General features: G+C 39.7%; 1 protein-coding gene across 6 annotated transcripts in view; it reads right to left on the reverse strand.

Moving 5' to 3' along the window:
- Positions 1 to 14,888, reverse strand: part of Adgrg6 (adhesion G protein-coupled receptor G6) — a 141,682-nt gene that overhangs the window by 21,123 nt on the left and 105,671 nt on the right. For all 6 annotated transcript variants that reach the window (XM_063261282.1, XM_218313.11, NM_001427850.1 and 3 more), the window contains 9 exons: positions 14,033 to 14,144; positions 12,995 to 13,050; positions 12,234 to 12,444; positions 11,067 to 11,238; positions 9,431 to 9,571; positions 7,067 to 7,186; positions 5,623 to 5,668; positions 4,368 to 4,474; positions 565 to 692 (listed from right to left, as the gene is read on the reverse strand). In XM_063261282.1, the coding sequence (XP_063117352.1) occupies positions 565 to 692; positions 4,368 to 4,474; positions 5,623 to 5,668; positions 7,067 to 7,186; positions 9,431 to 9,571; positions 11,067 to 11,238; positions 12,234 to 12,444; positions 12,995 to 13,050; positions 14,033 to 14,144 (1,093 nt within the window). The remainder of the gene's footprint in view (positions 1 to 564; positions 693 to 4,367; positions 4,475 to 5,622; positions 5,669 to 7,066; positions 7,187 to 9,430; positions 9,572 to 11,066; positions 11,239 to 12,233; positions 12,445 to 12,994; positions 13,051 to 14,032; positions 14,145 to 14,888) is intronic.

The raw sequence follows: 14,888 nt of genomic DNA on the forward strand, positions 1-14,888 counted from the left end.
AAAAATGTCAGAAGGTGCCATTAAGGGCCCTGGAACTAGAGTTACAGATTGCTCTGAGTTGCCTAGTTTGAGCAAAAGAGTCCAGACACAGGTCTTTCTGTAAGAGTAGCCAGTGCTCACAGATGCTGGGCCATTCCTTTACCGTGACATTTTTTATTTTAAAAGTAATTTCCCCAGAATTGCTGGCTGTTTCTTGATTTATAATGAGTCAGAGAAGCCTTTTTAAAAAGTTTCCTGTTTCGAGAATGTTTGCATACACTTCAAGGAGCAAACTGTCTTTACCTTTACAGTGTAGCAAGTATTTCATGTCATTTTAACTTACACAAGTGCTAATAATCACTGGCTGACTTGAATCCATTTTACCGATAGAAATACGGTACTCGTAAGCTAAAATTCTATGCTTGGAAAATTCGTGCTGCATGATCTTATGAGAAAACGTGAGGATTAAAAGGGAGACAGTAACATGACTCATAAACTATAGAATTGCTCTCTGAAGCTGAGGCAATTTTCAGGCTCACATTTGCAATGGTTAGCACCGGGCTTGGCAGATGGAAATATACTTACTCAAAAGCAACATATGTTAGGAGAGTCGCGGCTGAGAAAATGGCAGATATCCCGCACCCAATATAGGTAATGAATGTGAGGACTTTGGTGTTTCTCCCATCTATTTGTGAAGCACTCCTTGGAAGGTCCTAACGAAACAAGGGAAGCAGCCATAAGTGTCATTCCTCTTCCATGACAGTGATGCTTTACGTTGCTAGAAAGTTCACTGTTGGGCATTAGAGCAGTTCAGTCCGGGCCTAAAAACATCAATGACCATCAACATTGCCCTAGCTACTTATGACACTCTGGAGGACCAGTACAAGAAAGAAAGCTGATGAATCATCTCGGAAGTAGGTACACGCTGTCTTAAATCACTACCTCCTTCATCTAAACTCTTGGTACCTTAGTGTAATCCAAAGAGCGAAAATACTGAACCCTCCAGCAGAAACAGGGAAAGATGCAGATGCCTTGTATGGTAAGTTAATGGTAAGTTAATAGTCATGCTTGTTTCTGCGGGGATAAGGGCATGGACATAGATGGAGTCTACTGTCAAACATGGCTAATCCCTAGGCCCCTAGATTGTGAGGTAGGTGAGAGATGCTCAACCAGGAACAGCTGGAAGTTGCTATGAATGGTGGTGAGCTTTTATGGTCATTTCAAAGCCTGCCACGTATAAGGTTGGGTGATTTTTATTTTTTTCATAAAAGGGAAGATACCAAGTGTGTTGGATCTAGCAGTTTTAATCCCTATAGGTTTTAAATGGCATAATTTAAAGTGTCAGGAGTTGTGCAGAGTGAAAAGAAACCAGCAAGGATGGACAGGAAGAATTAATCTCATATGTATGTGAACTTGAAAACGTTGTACCTCGTAGGAAAACCTTCCTTCTCCTCCTTAAATGAAGTATGAGGTAAGGATAAAACCTGAGGTAAAACCAGTAATCTGTCCTGGGGGGAGATGAGATACACTTCCAACATACACATGTTCAAAAATGAAAGAAGAGATTATTGAAGATGCAGTTTAAACATTTCAATTTTGTGATAAAAGTAAACTTTTCTTTCTACATGTCAATTTTCCTTTCATTCTCATCAAACATCAAGAAAACTGGTACTCTTTGCACAGCACCCCACCCCCACCCCATAGAAACAATATTTCGCCGTGTGTGCTTGTCTTGACATGAGGAAGCAGAAGTCAGTTCTATATACAAGTAATGCCATAGGAGCAAATGCAGTAGCTTTGTGTAACTGACAAACACACAGTGACAGAGATCAGGAGAGGTGGGGGCCTAGAGCCAGGAAAAGTCTTCCCCTCCCTCAGCAGCCTAGGAGTCCCTCAAAACACAGGGAAGACCCATGGGACAGAGTTTGTGTCAGTGCCATTAGACTCCAGAGTGGTGCCTATCTGGTACAGTTCCTGCAGGATCAGCTAGAGTAGAGAAATTCAGAGTTTTAAAGGATGATCAATAGTTCCATTTAGGCAAGGCAAATGAGGCAAAAATTAGGAAAAAATAAAGTTCTCTATCAGGACAGTAGCAATTCTCATATGATGTTGTGCTTTCTGAGAATGATCACATGACAACTTTATCCTTCCAAACCAGTCAACATGAAGATATAAGAATGTCAAACAAAGGAAAGTAATTTCTATAACAGAGAAATTAGGGAAGGACGTTAGACATTTTTTCACATTTATAGATGAAAAGACATAATGATGGCATCATGGGAATATTTAGACTCTGAGGCATCTCATACAAGTGAATGCAAGTTTGTAAAGCTTGAATAAAAAACTATGACTCAAGAGTTGTTGGTCTGGAAGAGCGAAAAGGATGCTGGCACATTGCCAGGCAGGATGAATTTTGGAAAGTGACTCTTCCAGTGGTTTAAATCTCAGAACAGAGGCCAAAAACAAAAGTGAAGGAATTCACTAACATGCAATCTCCACACATACATTCTTAACTTTTATTCAGACAGCAAGAGAAAATGCAATGTGCGTTCATAAACCCATAATGAAATTTTAATAGCACACAGTACAACTGCCCATCCAGGTAATGTGCAGGTAAAATTGGGCTGCATATAAATCACCTCTGAGAAGTCAGCTTTGTTACTAGCATCTATTAATCCATCAGAAATAAAATTTGCAATCATTTTCAAACATATGAAATAGTTAAATTAATTGAACTAGAGTTCATATATCTGGAGTTACAAATTGTCCAAAATAAGCCTTTTCTGAAGAATTATCTTTAGTCACTTTTAAAGAGAAGACAGGAGGAAATGTGAATTTCGTTTTCAGATGCTTAGAGAAAACACACTATAGTTTAGTTGTTCAGTATAGTAACCTAACTAATTATAGTTTGATGTCGCAAAGAAACAACATATTTTGAGAGCATTATTAGAGAAAGAATTGAAAGAGCTGAAGGAGCTTGCAACCCCATAAGAACAACAATGCCAACCAACCAGAGTTCCCAGGGACTAAACCACTACCCAAAGACTATACATGGACTGACCCTGGGCTCCAACTGCATATGTAGCAGAGGATGGCCTTGTTGGTCACCAATGGAAGGAGAAGCCCTTGGTCCGGACCCCCAGTGTAGGGGAATGTCAGGGGGCAGGAAGGGTTGTGGATGGGAGGGGAACACCCTTATAGAAGAAGGGGAAGGGAATGCAATAGGGGGGTTATGTCCAGGAAACCGGGAAAGGAATTACATTTGAAATGTAAATTAAAAATCCAATAAAAAAATCTACTTTCTGTGATTCATCACCTTTGTCAATGACTTCTTGCCCAAACAGTTTGTATCCCTGCTAGTCAGTAAATTTACAACCTGCAGATGTGTCAAACAACAATGGCTGTTTACATAGGCCAAGTAGTTCATCAGCCCAAGATTACAGCCCAGAGTTGCTCACTCTTCTCCCCAGACCCCACAGGCAGAAAGCTGGAGGATTTCAGGGAAGAGGTGACTACAACCTCCTGTCTGTGGTTCCAATTGGAAAAACGTTATCAATCAATTCCCATAATCTATGAAAAAGCATCTGTGGTTGATTGCTTCACAGAAACATTGTCAAAACAATGGCCACAGTGCCTTCCAGACGCTTTGCATCTCATACAGGTGCTTATCCAACACAAGTATACCAGCTAATGGTACTCACAGATGGCTTCCGACAGGCCCAAGGGAGTAAGAAGGGTCTTCAAAATTGAATAGGATAAAACAAAGCACTGCTGTGGCTTAAATTTTTATGCAAACTTTTGAGTATACTGGCTAGCTAGATATTTTTAAGAATGAGAGAAAGGAAGACTAGAAAGGATGGTAAGAAATCCCCCAAGTGAGAGAAACCTCCAACTATTGTCTCTTGGAGGACTCCAACTCCTAGCTGTCCTAACAGATTATACTCTTCAGGAGAGAAATCACTTTGCACAAGACATACCACATGGCAGACAAGCGTATTAATAAAACATGAGGAAGAAAAACTTGATTGGCGTATTTATAGCTAGCTCTCTTCTATGCTAGCAACAAGCTAACACCTTTCTTGTGTTGTTCTCTCCTTTTGTCTCTGTTTCACAAACTCCTTCTTCCTTAACTAAATGGGTTTGTGAACATATTTCTTTCTGTTCTGGAATTCTTTCTTGTTAATGCTGTGGAAAAAGAGAGCGTTGTTCTGTGTGCTGTCACTTGATGTAAATCCTCTGCTAAGTGGATGATTCTTTATGACCCCATGATCCGGGGTACAGACAGGCATGATTAGGCTACAATATCTAGGATATAGAATATCCTTACACAAAAGAGGCATGCCTTCTCAAATGATATGTGTCAGAATAAGCTAAGAATCTCCCCTTACCATCAGGACTCCGAAGTGAGTGAAGTGGTTGCACAGACAGATGGTCTCACCAGCGTCCGAATCAGAGTGGGCCACACATCCGGACGTATTCCATCCTCCAAAACTTTCTGCGGGAGGAAACAATGAGTTGAAAACAGCAGCAGCTCGGTGCCCTCTGTAAGGGATGGGCCCTTGTGCCTCGGTGCTTATCTGAAGCACGTGCGTCATTCTCGTCAGAATCAAGACATAGAATGATTTAGATTGCTTAAAATTCCTCTCAAAATCATTCAGGCAGTTGTTTCAAACTGTGCTCCACTGAAATACCTCGGGGCTTCTGCAGATGCTCACATTAAAGTTTTAACAAATTTTGAAATAGACTTCTATAAAAACTAATTTTTTTCCCACCAGTATGTGCTAATGAGCTCTCGGAAGACCAAAACGTTTTTCCTCTCTGGGATCAGACTAACTTTTTAGAAAGACATGAAAATAGGAGGTGGGCTTAACCTATTTTGTGCTGTACACAGTAGTTACCAGTATAAAACCAAGGGCAAATGGCATGAACAAAGCTTATCTGACATCTTGGCATTACATTTGTCTACGTATTTAAATATGTTTGGCACAAGATGATATTTTTAATCAAGTATGCAAGTCAATCAGCAACTCAAAAGATGGGCAAAACACAAACCACAACTAAACTATCCATCTGTCATCAGAACATCGGACAGAGCCAGTATGGCACCAGGATAGATTTATTAGTAATATGTATGGTATTGGGAGATCCATAGGGAAGACGCCTCTTGGGAGGAGCTTTCTTTTTAACAAATCCCTTATCGATTGCACACACTTCTATCCAGTAGTTTGTTGATTCCTTACATGTCCCTTCCTGTATTGATTGCTCAATATAATTTCGGAGGTCATTTTTTTTTCAAATAATCTGTGTTCTTTATAATCACTTCCTTCAGTAGGCTCTTTCACTCACTTCATAATTTTTGTGACCTATAGGTGTCAAATCACCTCAGCAGCCTATGTTTAGCTGCAAGTGGCACTGGAATGGCAGTGGTTAGTTCACTCAGACTGTGAGTCAAATATGCTTACTTCCTGTAGTGACAAAGTGTTACTTTAAAAATGAGAATTGGTTCCCAAGCTGTCTAAACTGTAGTTTGAAGCTCGCTTGCTCTTAAGTTGTGGTTTGGGGTGAAATGGAGGGGACTGAGGGTGCTTGAATACTTGAAATTCTATTCATCTATATTAAGCCCCCCAGGATTTTACAACTTACTGTTTTGGTTCAGATCCCAGAAGGCACAGATAGGTTGATGCACTTCCTAGATGAACATAAAAATAAACATGAAAAATCATATTTTAAATTGTTTTAAAGCTGCAACTGACCAGTACCACCATGCCAGTACTACTTGACCAGGTCAACAGCTTGGGTCGGTCTTCTCTCCTAGACACTTCAAATGTACATCAACTGGGATCCCCAGGAAGAATGACACTCACTTTTCTTAAGGACATTCACTCTGTGTTCCATCATGAAATACTGACTCTATTCTTATTCTTCATGTCTAGCCAAGCTTTTTATAACTTAACATTCATGTCATCTTTACAATTCTCGCATATGTCTAGGCACCAGATTGCATTATTCACAAAACATAGCCAAAAAATAGAAGCAACCCAAGTGAGCATCGGTGGATGAATGGATAAAATCTGGTGTGTTCTCCCAATGGAGTATCAGCCAGTCTTTGAAGGAATGCCCTTCAGGCAAGTGATACAACACAGATTGACCTTAGAGACCACTTCTGAACAACTACTGTACAGTTCTCTAAGGTGACTTAAAATAAAATTACCACTGCTGGAAAGTGGAATGAATAGAGGTTGCTAGAGATTCCTGGGAGGTAACAACAGGAAAATGATGTTCAATGGGGACAGAGTTTCCGTTGAGGTAAATTAAATAAACTAGTGGATGGTCGCTACTGTTGACAAATTAATGCAAATGAACTATCTACTTAAAAGATCGTAAGTTCTACTAAGTGTGTTTCACTCTGGGGAATAAACAAGTCTTCCTTTGTGGATGCTGAGGCAAATAAGACTGAAGATGAGTAAGGAGGTCTCTGAGGCTTCGTGATAAGGGGTAGTGAATTCAGTGTTCCAACTCCAGATCCTCAGCTATTATCGGCCTGCTCACATCCTGCCTGGCAATTGTGAGACCATTACTAAGAAGCTCTATAAAAGTGAATACACTTGTTTGTGAGCTGAAAAGGATAGGACATCTTTCTGTAGCACAGAAGTGGAGAACAGAGAAGGTCCTGAGGTAAGAATGCTAAACTTGGCAACATCTTAAGCCACTGCACATCTACCAAAGGACAAGTCTACTCTCTCCAGTTGTCCTTTGAGTTTCCTCAGTTGTAATTACTTTTGACTTTAAAATTAAGAAGAAGACAATCACAACTCCTGTCAAAAACTGTGTCTGTGTCCTTGTATTTGTGTCAGGCACTTTATTAAAAACAGTAGCCTTCTTGATCATTTCCATTCTCTTCTGATCCTAGGGTACCATCCAACACTATTGGATGCTGCCATTCATGGTGCCTACCTATCTGACCAGCCCATCTCCCTTCTAGAGGATGGTTGTCATCTGAATAAAATGTGTTATCATGGTTCTCTGTCATTTACCATTATCTGAGATAATGTGCACTCCCCAACCACTACCTGTGGCATTTTCTTACCTGTGTCCTGGTATGTTTGATTTTGATTTGAACCGGATCTTTCAGATTCTGGATAGTAATGTTTCCAATGCTGCACGCCATCACATAACTCACTAGGATTTTTCTTTGAGATCCAACATCCTTTTAAAGAAAAGAACAGATTGCGTGCACAAGTCATAAGCACACACTTTCATGCTCCAAAATAAGCAAACAGTCAGCAACTTTTACACTTAAGATCTTCAATTCTAGAACATCCTGTTTATGACTTCCAATTGCTGGCTTTCCTGAAGGGTCTCTGCTATTTCCCTTATTACAACAAATATATTGAGTGCACAGCACGAAGCAGCATTATAAGGGATTGTTCGAAGTGCTCTATTCTCCATCACTGGGATGATGCAAGCCAATTGACAACTGAAACAATACAAACTCATCAATCATACATACTCATAAGGAGCTGTGAAACAATGAGATCATTTCCCAACTCTAGAAAACAGATGAAATTATTTACAGTATAAAAATTAAAAAGCGATTCATCATTTATACCCATGCCAACAGCCTGATATGTTTACCATCGGTTGAATTTGGTTGGACTAAAGTCCTTCTCAGAACATCTGCCTTTTAGTCTTTTGGACTTGACAGCAGCTGAAGATTTCACAGAGAAATTAAGTGGCCAGAAAAGTCCCTGGATCTGTGTTTTCCAATGACTTGGAGCACCGATTTGTCTTTCTAGCAAGTTCTCTGGTTTTCTCTTTCATTCTTGTTTTCTTGTCAAACTTGAATGTCTCTATGCCACAGTTTATAAGCCAGTTGTATGAAAAATAATTGGACAATCTCCTAAATTTCAAATATAATTGTAAAGTAGAGGTTTTGATTAATTTTTTGTGTCCATTACTATCAACACAGTTGACTTGGGTTGGGGGTGACCAGCACATATTGAAAATGCTCCTATTATTTCTAGAGCATGGGGATAATATACAAACCTTTTACTGGTTTTTTGTTTGTTTTATGTTATATCTATGTCTATATCTATATCTATCTATCCATCTATATGTTAGTTTACTTTCAAAATTCTAAAATTGAACTACTGTAGAAGCCTCCTAAAATATATGCACATATGAAAGAAATGTAAATGGAGTCCCCAAGTAATAAGGAAACAAAACACTAATTAGACATGTTATACTACAAAGCAAAAACTTGCAGTTCCAGAAAAGGCTATTTTTCTTGAGTTATTGGCTAAGGGGTGCTCATGGAAACCCCAATTAACGCAGGCTATTGTCAAAGCTACAGATCACTCTCCACAAACTGATAAGGTCCTACTGCTGAAGACAAGACACATTTCATCAAGCCTGAGGAAGCTGAGCTGGTTCCTAACTCCAAGTTTGTAGAAAAGTCAAGGTTCCATTTATATTATACATAATATTTTAAAAACCAGTTTCTAAACAATTTGCAGATAAAATGTCTAAAATTTTGGAATTACATTTTCCCATATTCGTTTCCTTTGTCCCACCCCTCTCTCTACATCTCTATCTCTCTTATTCTCTCTCTTTCTCTATCCCTGTTTATCTCTCCCTCTCCTTCTCTTTCCTTCTGCTTCCCAAGTACTGGGATTACAGAAGTGTGGCAATAGGCCCAGTCGTTTTCTCCTCCTTTAACTGAGTGGGTATGGAATGGCCATACGAGAAACATTCCTATGAACCTGAGACTCAAAATGCTCTTCTGCACAGGGCACAAGGCTGAACAAACACTAATATCTTGAATTTAACTGGTAACTCTTCTTCTAAAGAAAGGATCCAGCAAAACGCTCTCGATGGGGTTGGCCTCATAAAGGCAACCCAGGGTCACTAGTGTTTGCTGGCAGTGGGCCATCTAGTATCTGAGCTGATGCCAATAAAAATGATAATATGTGCTTAGCACAATGCCACCCTACTCTGCGGATATGAGAATGCCAAAGGTCATTTGAAATACTAATGGGAAAAATGATTAAAGCCAAGAATGCCGCTCATTATGTAAAAGGTGCTTCCTGCTGAGTTAAAAAAATCCTTTCCTTTGGTGCACAAATGCTTTAACTCTAGAGGCCTCAGGGTCTGGAGAACAAAAGGATTAACAAATAATAAATAGTAGCATCATAACTAACTCAAGTTCTCATTAGATAATACATCTTAGCCTGATATTTATTTTTAAAACTCAAGTAAGTACATACTGTTAGATGAGAGATTATTTGAATAAAATATTTAAACATTTATATTATTTTTTAATTTAGAAAATATAGTAGGTTAATTTTTCTATAACTGTTGGTGTATTTCAAAGGAATCTGAATGTTTTAACCTCTGAGCAAAGATAGTTCATTTAAAATTGGGAAACTAAATAAATTCAATGAGTTCTCACCTGGAAAAGTCCAGTTTTGTTGAAGAAAGTGAACTGTGCTCTTCTCACCAATATGGAATCCTCAGGACTTAAATTCTCAAGCAAATTTGGAGGCAAAATCACAGATGCCAATGGGTCTGCCTGTCCATTCTCGAAGTCCATCTGGCACACACAAACGCAGTGGTAGAATAGTCATCGTGAGGGTAATGGTAGCCCAGTCCCCAGGCTGAGTCAGATGACAGAACATGGCAAGGACCACAATATAAAGTGGCAGTGTTGGCCTTGACCTCTGCAGAAGTCTGGAATTCCTGGTTAAGTCTCTGGTACTCAGATGCAGAGATGACATTTGGAGTTGAAACAAGAATAGTTTGATTCTAAAGCACATCCACAATGCTAGAGACCAGTGAATATTTTTCAAGAACGAGAGTGAGATTTTAAAGTGTCAGATTTTGATGTCCTTCTCCATAGACTATGGGCTCAATCCAAACTTGTTTAATGTCAGAGATCAGTTATCTCTGTAAAGAGACAATATCTGTTTTTGTCTTGCTTTGAAATCATGACCTTCATTTGTAATAAGACAAGTGCAGAGGGACATACTCGGGATGGGGAAGAGTTACACAGAACAACTCAGTCGTTTTTGACACTCGCCCTGGTTGCTTTATGGACTACAGACTGAAAAACAGCTAGACTAAGAACAGCCTCAGGTATGATTTTCCTTCAAACTATAATTCAGGCCTTAGAGATTGTCTGTCTTCATAGTATGAGATGACACTAGTGGAGCTTGTACTGTTCAAATAGGGAAACCCCTGGCAAGCCCCCAGACCCTTAATCTAAAAAGAACAAAAGAGTCTTGCTTGTATCTCATGCCTAGACCTTTTTCTCTTTTCATTGTGATTTATCTTAAGAGGTAAAAACGAAACAACCAATTATATTCCACTGAGATCCCCTCACAGATTAGGAATGGTGTTGCATTTATTGGGTTCATTGTGCTTGCCAACACTGACTGGAACAAGGTAGGCACTTGGAAGTCACTAGCCGAGCTGTGACTTTAACAGACCCGAAGGGGTCACTCAAGCCCCAGGTTACTTGTCCAGCCTCATCTTGTCCTTGGCTGCTGCAGAGCCTCTACCTTGTGGCTTTGAAACACATGATCCCAAGAGCAGCAGTCACGGAGCACGTAACTAATCTACACATGCCAGAGCCCCACACAGAGCCTATCATCTTAGAAGCTCAAGGACAAGGCCCAGAATTGTTTTTAATATGTATTTCCTGGACTACTAAAGTCCAGTACAAGAATTGGTGGCAAGGAGAAGGCTTCTCCTATGCCACTTCCCACCGGAAGGTTGGTAATATGACTTTTATCTCTTTAAACTGGCTCCCAACCCATACTTCCAACATGGCGGTCTGTACTCATGCCCTAACATTTAGCATCTTCTCACATCCTTTAGAAGGTACACTTCATCGTCTAGGCTATGAAACATTACCTCCTATACTTATTTCTATTTTACCTACAGATGCCAATGCCATTTTAGCCAACATTCAGAGTTATCTGCCATCTCATAGACCCAGACTTCCTTAAGTATCTAATATTAAGGAGCCAGTAAATTTGTTCTGTCTCATTAGTTGGTTAAAATGAAAACAAACATGGATTTGTTACCTGGAAATACGAATCATTATTGCTTGGAAGGCCAATGCTAAAATTTGAAGGTGCATTGGTTCCTGGCATCAGGGATGAGACTCCAAGGGCCAAATTCTGTGTCTCAATATTCACGTGTGGGGTGCTATTCAGGTCTATTTTGAAGGCAAGCTCATCAATTGTTTTTAAAGCTCTAAAGAAGTGAAAATGACATCACTGTTAGATTAAACCGTGTTTTAGGTACTTGTCACCCAAGAAAACTCTAATAAGGAAATTATCTTTAAGTTCTTTGATCTTAGTGCATACAGTCATAAAAAAAGTCGCAAACCCCAATGTTATCAGCTAAAACATAGAATGACAGTAATTGATTCATCCTCAAGGAAACTGTACTGTCTCATAATCATCATCATCATCATCATCATCATCACCACTACCATTATTATTATTAATAGCAATTTTATGTCCTTTGGTGTTTTGCCTGCATGTGTGTCCATATAAAGATGTTAGATCCCCTGGAACAGGAGTTACAGACAGTTGCAAGCTGCTGTGTGGTTGCTGGGATTTGAACTCAGGACCTCTGGATGAGCATTCAGTGCTCTTAACCACTGAGCCATCTCTCCAGTCCAACTGTACCATCTTAAGGGCAATCAACAGGAATAAATTTTGTTTTCCAAAGATATTATTTGAGAAACCAAAAGATTCTGCAAAAGCGTTTGCAATGAATTCAGTAGCGATCAGATAACCTAAAGAACAGGCTAACAAATACATCTTAACCAAAGAAATATTACTTAAAGGAAGGAAAGAGAAGAAATTAAAGACCCCAATGTCAATAACAAGTAGAAATAAAGTACAAAGAAATAAGATTATACCTGTCCTAAGCGTTTTCATTTTAGAAATTCACAGAACTGTATAGAACAGCAGGCTCACTGTTACAATAATCCCAGATAGCCACAGTTTTAGAATGAAAATATATTGCAACATACCGGGTATGCTTTGGGGGACTTTATATTAGAAAGTCTAATTACTTTGTAAATTATACTTCCTTCCAAAATAGAGAGCTTTAGCATTTCCTTCATAACTGACCTTGGGAAACACCTATGCATCTCAGAGTCATGAATTATGGAGTGTGAGGACACAGCATGTGGAGAGAGGGAATGTTGTCAGAACAGGCAGGGAAGGGATACTTACTCAGTAGAAGACTCAAGCAAATTGCTATCTGAACTGCTTAAGATGTTAGAAAATATATTCATGAGAGTGGAACCAAGGGTTCTGTCGATGTTTTCTTCTTTGTTCACGATACGCTTGACCTGTTCTACAATGCTGTTAATGTTAGCCGAGGTGAGGTTCTGTCCATCCCCAGTTAAGTCTAAAATCTCATTGGCCACTTCGTTTGATTGTCCTAGAAGGAGGGAGAGAAACAACATGACGCATGCCTGGGGACCTGGGACATTTCTAGGAATAGATGGTATAAATAGTTTATTATACAACTGGAGGAAGTGGGCATTCCATGCACTCCCCTCCCCCACCTTTATAAGGTAATACTTCTTTACACTAAGGGACAGATTTCTTAAGTATGAAGTTGTGGTATAGGGATACAAATGATTGAGAGGGATCAATGTCACCTTGAAGTTGCTAAGTACATGCTTTCCACTTTAAAAATAATGCAGAAACATGGGAAAAATCGATAGAAGTAGCAATTCGCACATTACTTTTAAATATTCCGTGTAATTTTCTTAACAGTTTTATTTCCCTAGGTTATAAATATAACACAAAGCTAATATGCAGAAATCTATGATTTTCTTACTAAAATACATGGAAGATTCATTTGCTCTAGTTTTAATATTACAGTAATACCGCACAGCGAACATCACATCTGAAGAGAATAAAGCCTTCACTATGATGAGGTCATGTCACTATGCCTTTGGCGAGGGAAGACAGATTGAACTCACTTGAACAGTTGGAGGCATCGATGGGGCCCCAGAAGGTGGATGTTTCGTTACAAAGGCTGTAATAATTACCAAACAACAAAGTGGCATTTAAATATGCGACATTAATAAAATCACAATTAACAAAGGCAACTGTTCATTTTCAGCTAGATTCCCTTTGAAAAGAATGCTATAAACGACGGTAGGAATCCCTATTGGGAAACCAGTCAGTAGTTTGCCCTCTCGAAGGGAAGTACTGACTACCTCCTGCATCCTGGCCTCACATACACTGTCAAGTGCTGCTTTAAGGACCTTTACTGGAAAACTCAAATTTCAATTTCACATAACTCTAGACAGTAGATTTCAATCCACGTTTGTAAAAGAGGAAATGCATTTTAGAGAAGCCAAGGAATTTTCCCAAGACCTTGAGCCAGGAAGAGGTAGGGCCACATTTCAAACCTGCGTCCATAAATCTTAGAGCACTTCTCTCTTCTCCACAGCAAGTGTCAAACACAGCCCTGGATGCCGGAGACTCACACTTAGGCACTTTCTGTTCCTGAGTCCCAGAAAGAACTAACTGGGCCCCAGGCAGAGGGTGGAGGACGAGATATGTAGAGTGGTTTGGCCAATCCATGCAACGGTCTCATCTAAGGTTTATTAGACATGCAGGGAATTCTTGTGTCTTGGCAGTCTGTGTCAACAGGCTGCCCAACCTGGATCTGATCTTTGTTCCCCTCCTGCCAATTCTCTCTTCCCCCAGATGGATAAGAAGTCATGGAGGTTTTGATGCATGCTCCGAGACCGAGTTGGCTGCAGGGTTCTTTTGCGGTAGAGCCCCACTTTGGCTTTCCAATTTTCTCAATCTTTTCTTGGGGAGAATCGGATTAACTCACTGTTCGGAGGAAAGCAGCCTTGTAGGTAATATTTATTTCCTCATATCTATCCACCCACATGTGTGTGATTCTTGTCTTGCTTCTCAAATCAACACAAGGAATGAGTACAGCTATGACAGGGATCATAAACTCAGACACGTGGCTAGTCAAAAGTCAAAGGAAGAATTACCATGTCCGCATCATAAAGAAGCCAGGCTTGTTTGGACAGGGTTGTTTGTAGACAGAGGGAGAAATGGCTGTCCACTTGAAGCCTTCTGGATCCCCCAATGTGTTACACATACCTAGAAGAAAGTGAGAGCTATTATGAGATAGACCAGCCCTTAATTTTCTGAAGTTAAAGGTAGAGAATGAAAACCAATGACAGTCCCGGGAATTTAGTAACTATTTATATACTACCAAAATAACCAGTGTTTTATATTTAGAATTTTCCAAAGTTGGCAAGGACATGCATACCTTTGAGACAAAAATTATAATACTTTACCAAAACCATCTGATAATAAAAGGACATTGTGTAGTAATGAAATGTATGTGCTCATTCCTGTGAACCATTAACTACATATTAGTAAAGGAATGACATTCAGAGAATAAGTAGGGCAGGGATTGAGAACCAACCTGAAAATTTCAAAATGTGCTGTAATCAGCTTAAAACGGGGGAAGGAGGATCAAGCTGTGCACGCAATGCTTCCTGGCTAAGCTGTTCTTGTGGTGTACACGTCCCACATGCTTACTGGGAAAGAAAAACCAAGGAAGTTTCGACAAGCCAGCTTCACCTGTCTTATCTCTTTCTCCAAACTCTTCCACTCTTTGTGTGAAAATACTCTAGGTCAGTGGTTCTCAACCTGCGGGTCGTGACCTTCCAGGGTCAAGCGAACCTTTCACAGGGGTTGCATACCAAATATCGTGCATATCAAATATTCACATTAAAATTCAGAGGAGTAACAAAATTACAGTCATGAAATAGCAATGAAAATGTTATGGTTGGGGGTGGCCATAAGGTGAGAAACTGTATTAGGGGTCACAGAGTT

This window comes from Rattus norvegicus, chromosome 1 (genome assembly GCF_036323735.1).
Source record: "Rattus norvegicus strain BN/NHsdMcwi chromosome 1, GRCr8, whole genome shotgun sequence".
Lineage (NCBI taxonomy): Eukaryota > Metazoa > Chordata > Mammalia > Rodentia > Muridae > Rattus > Rattus norvegicus.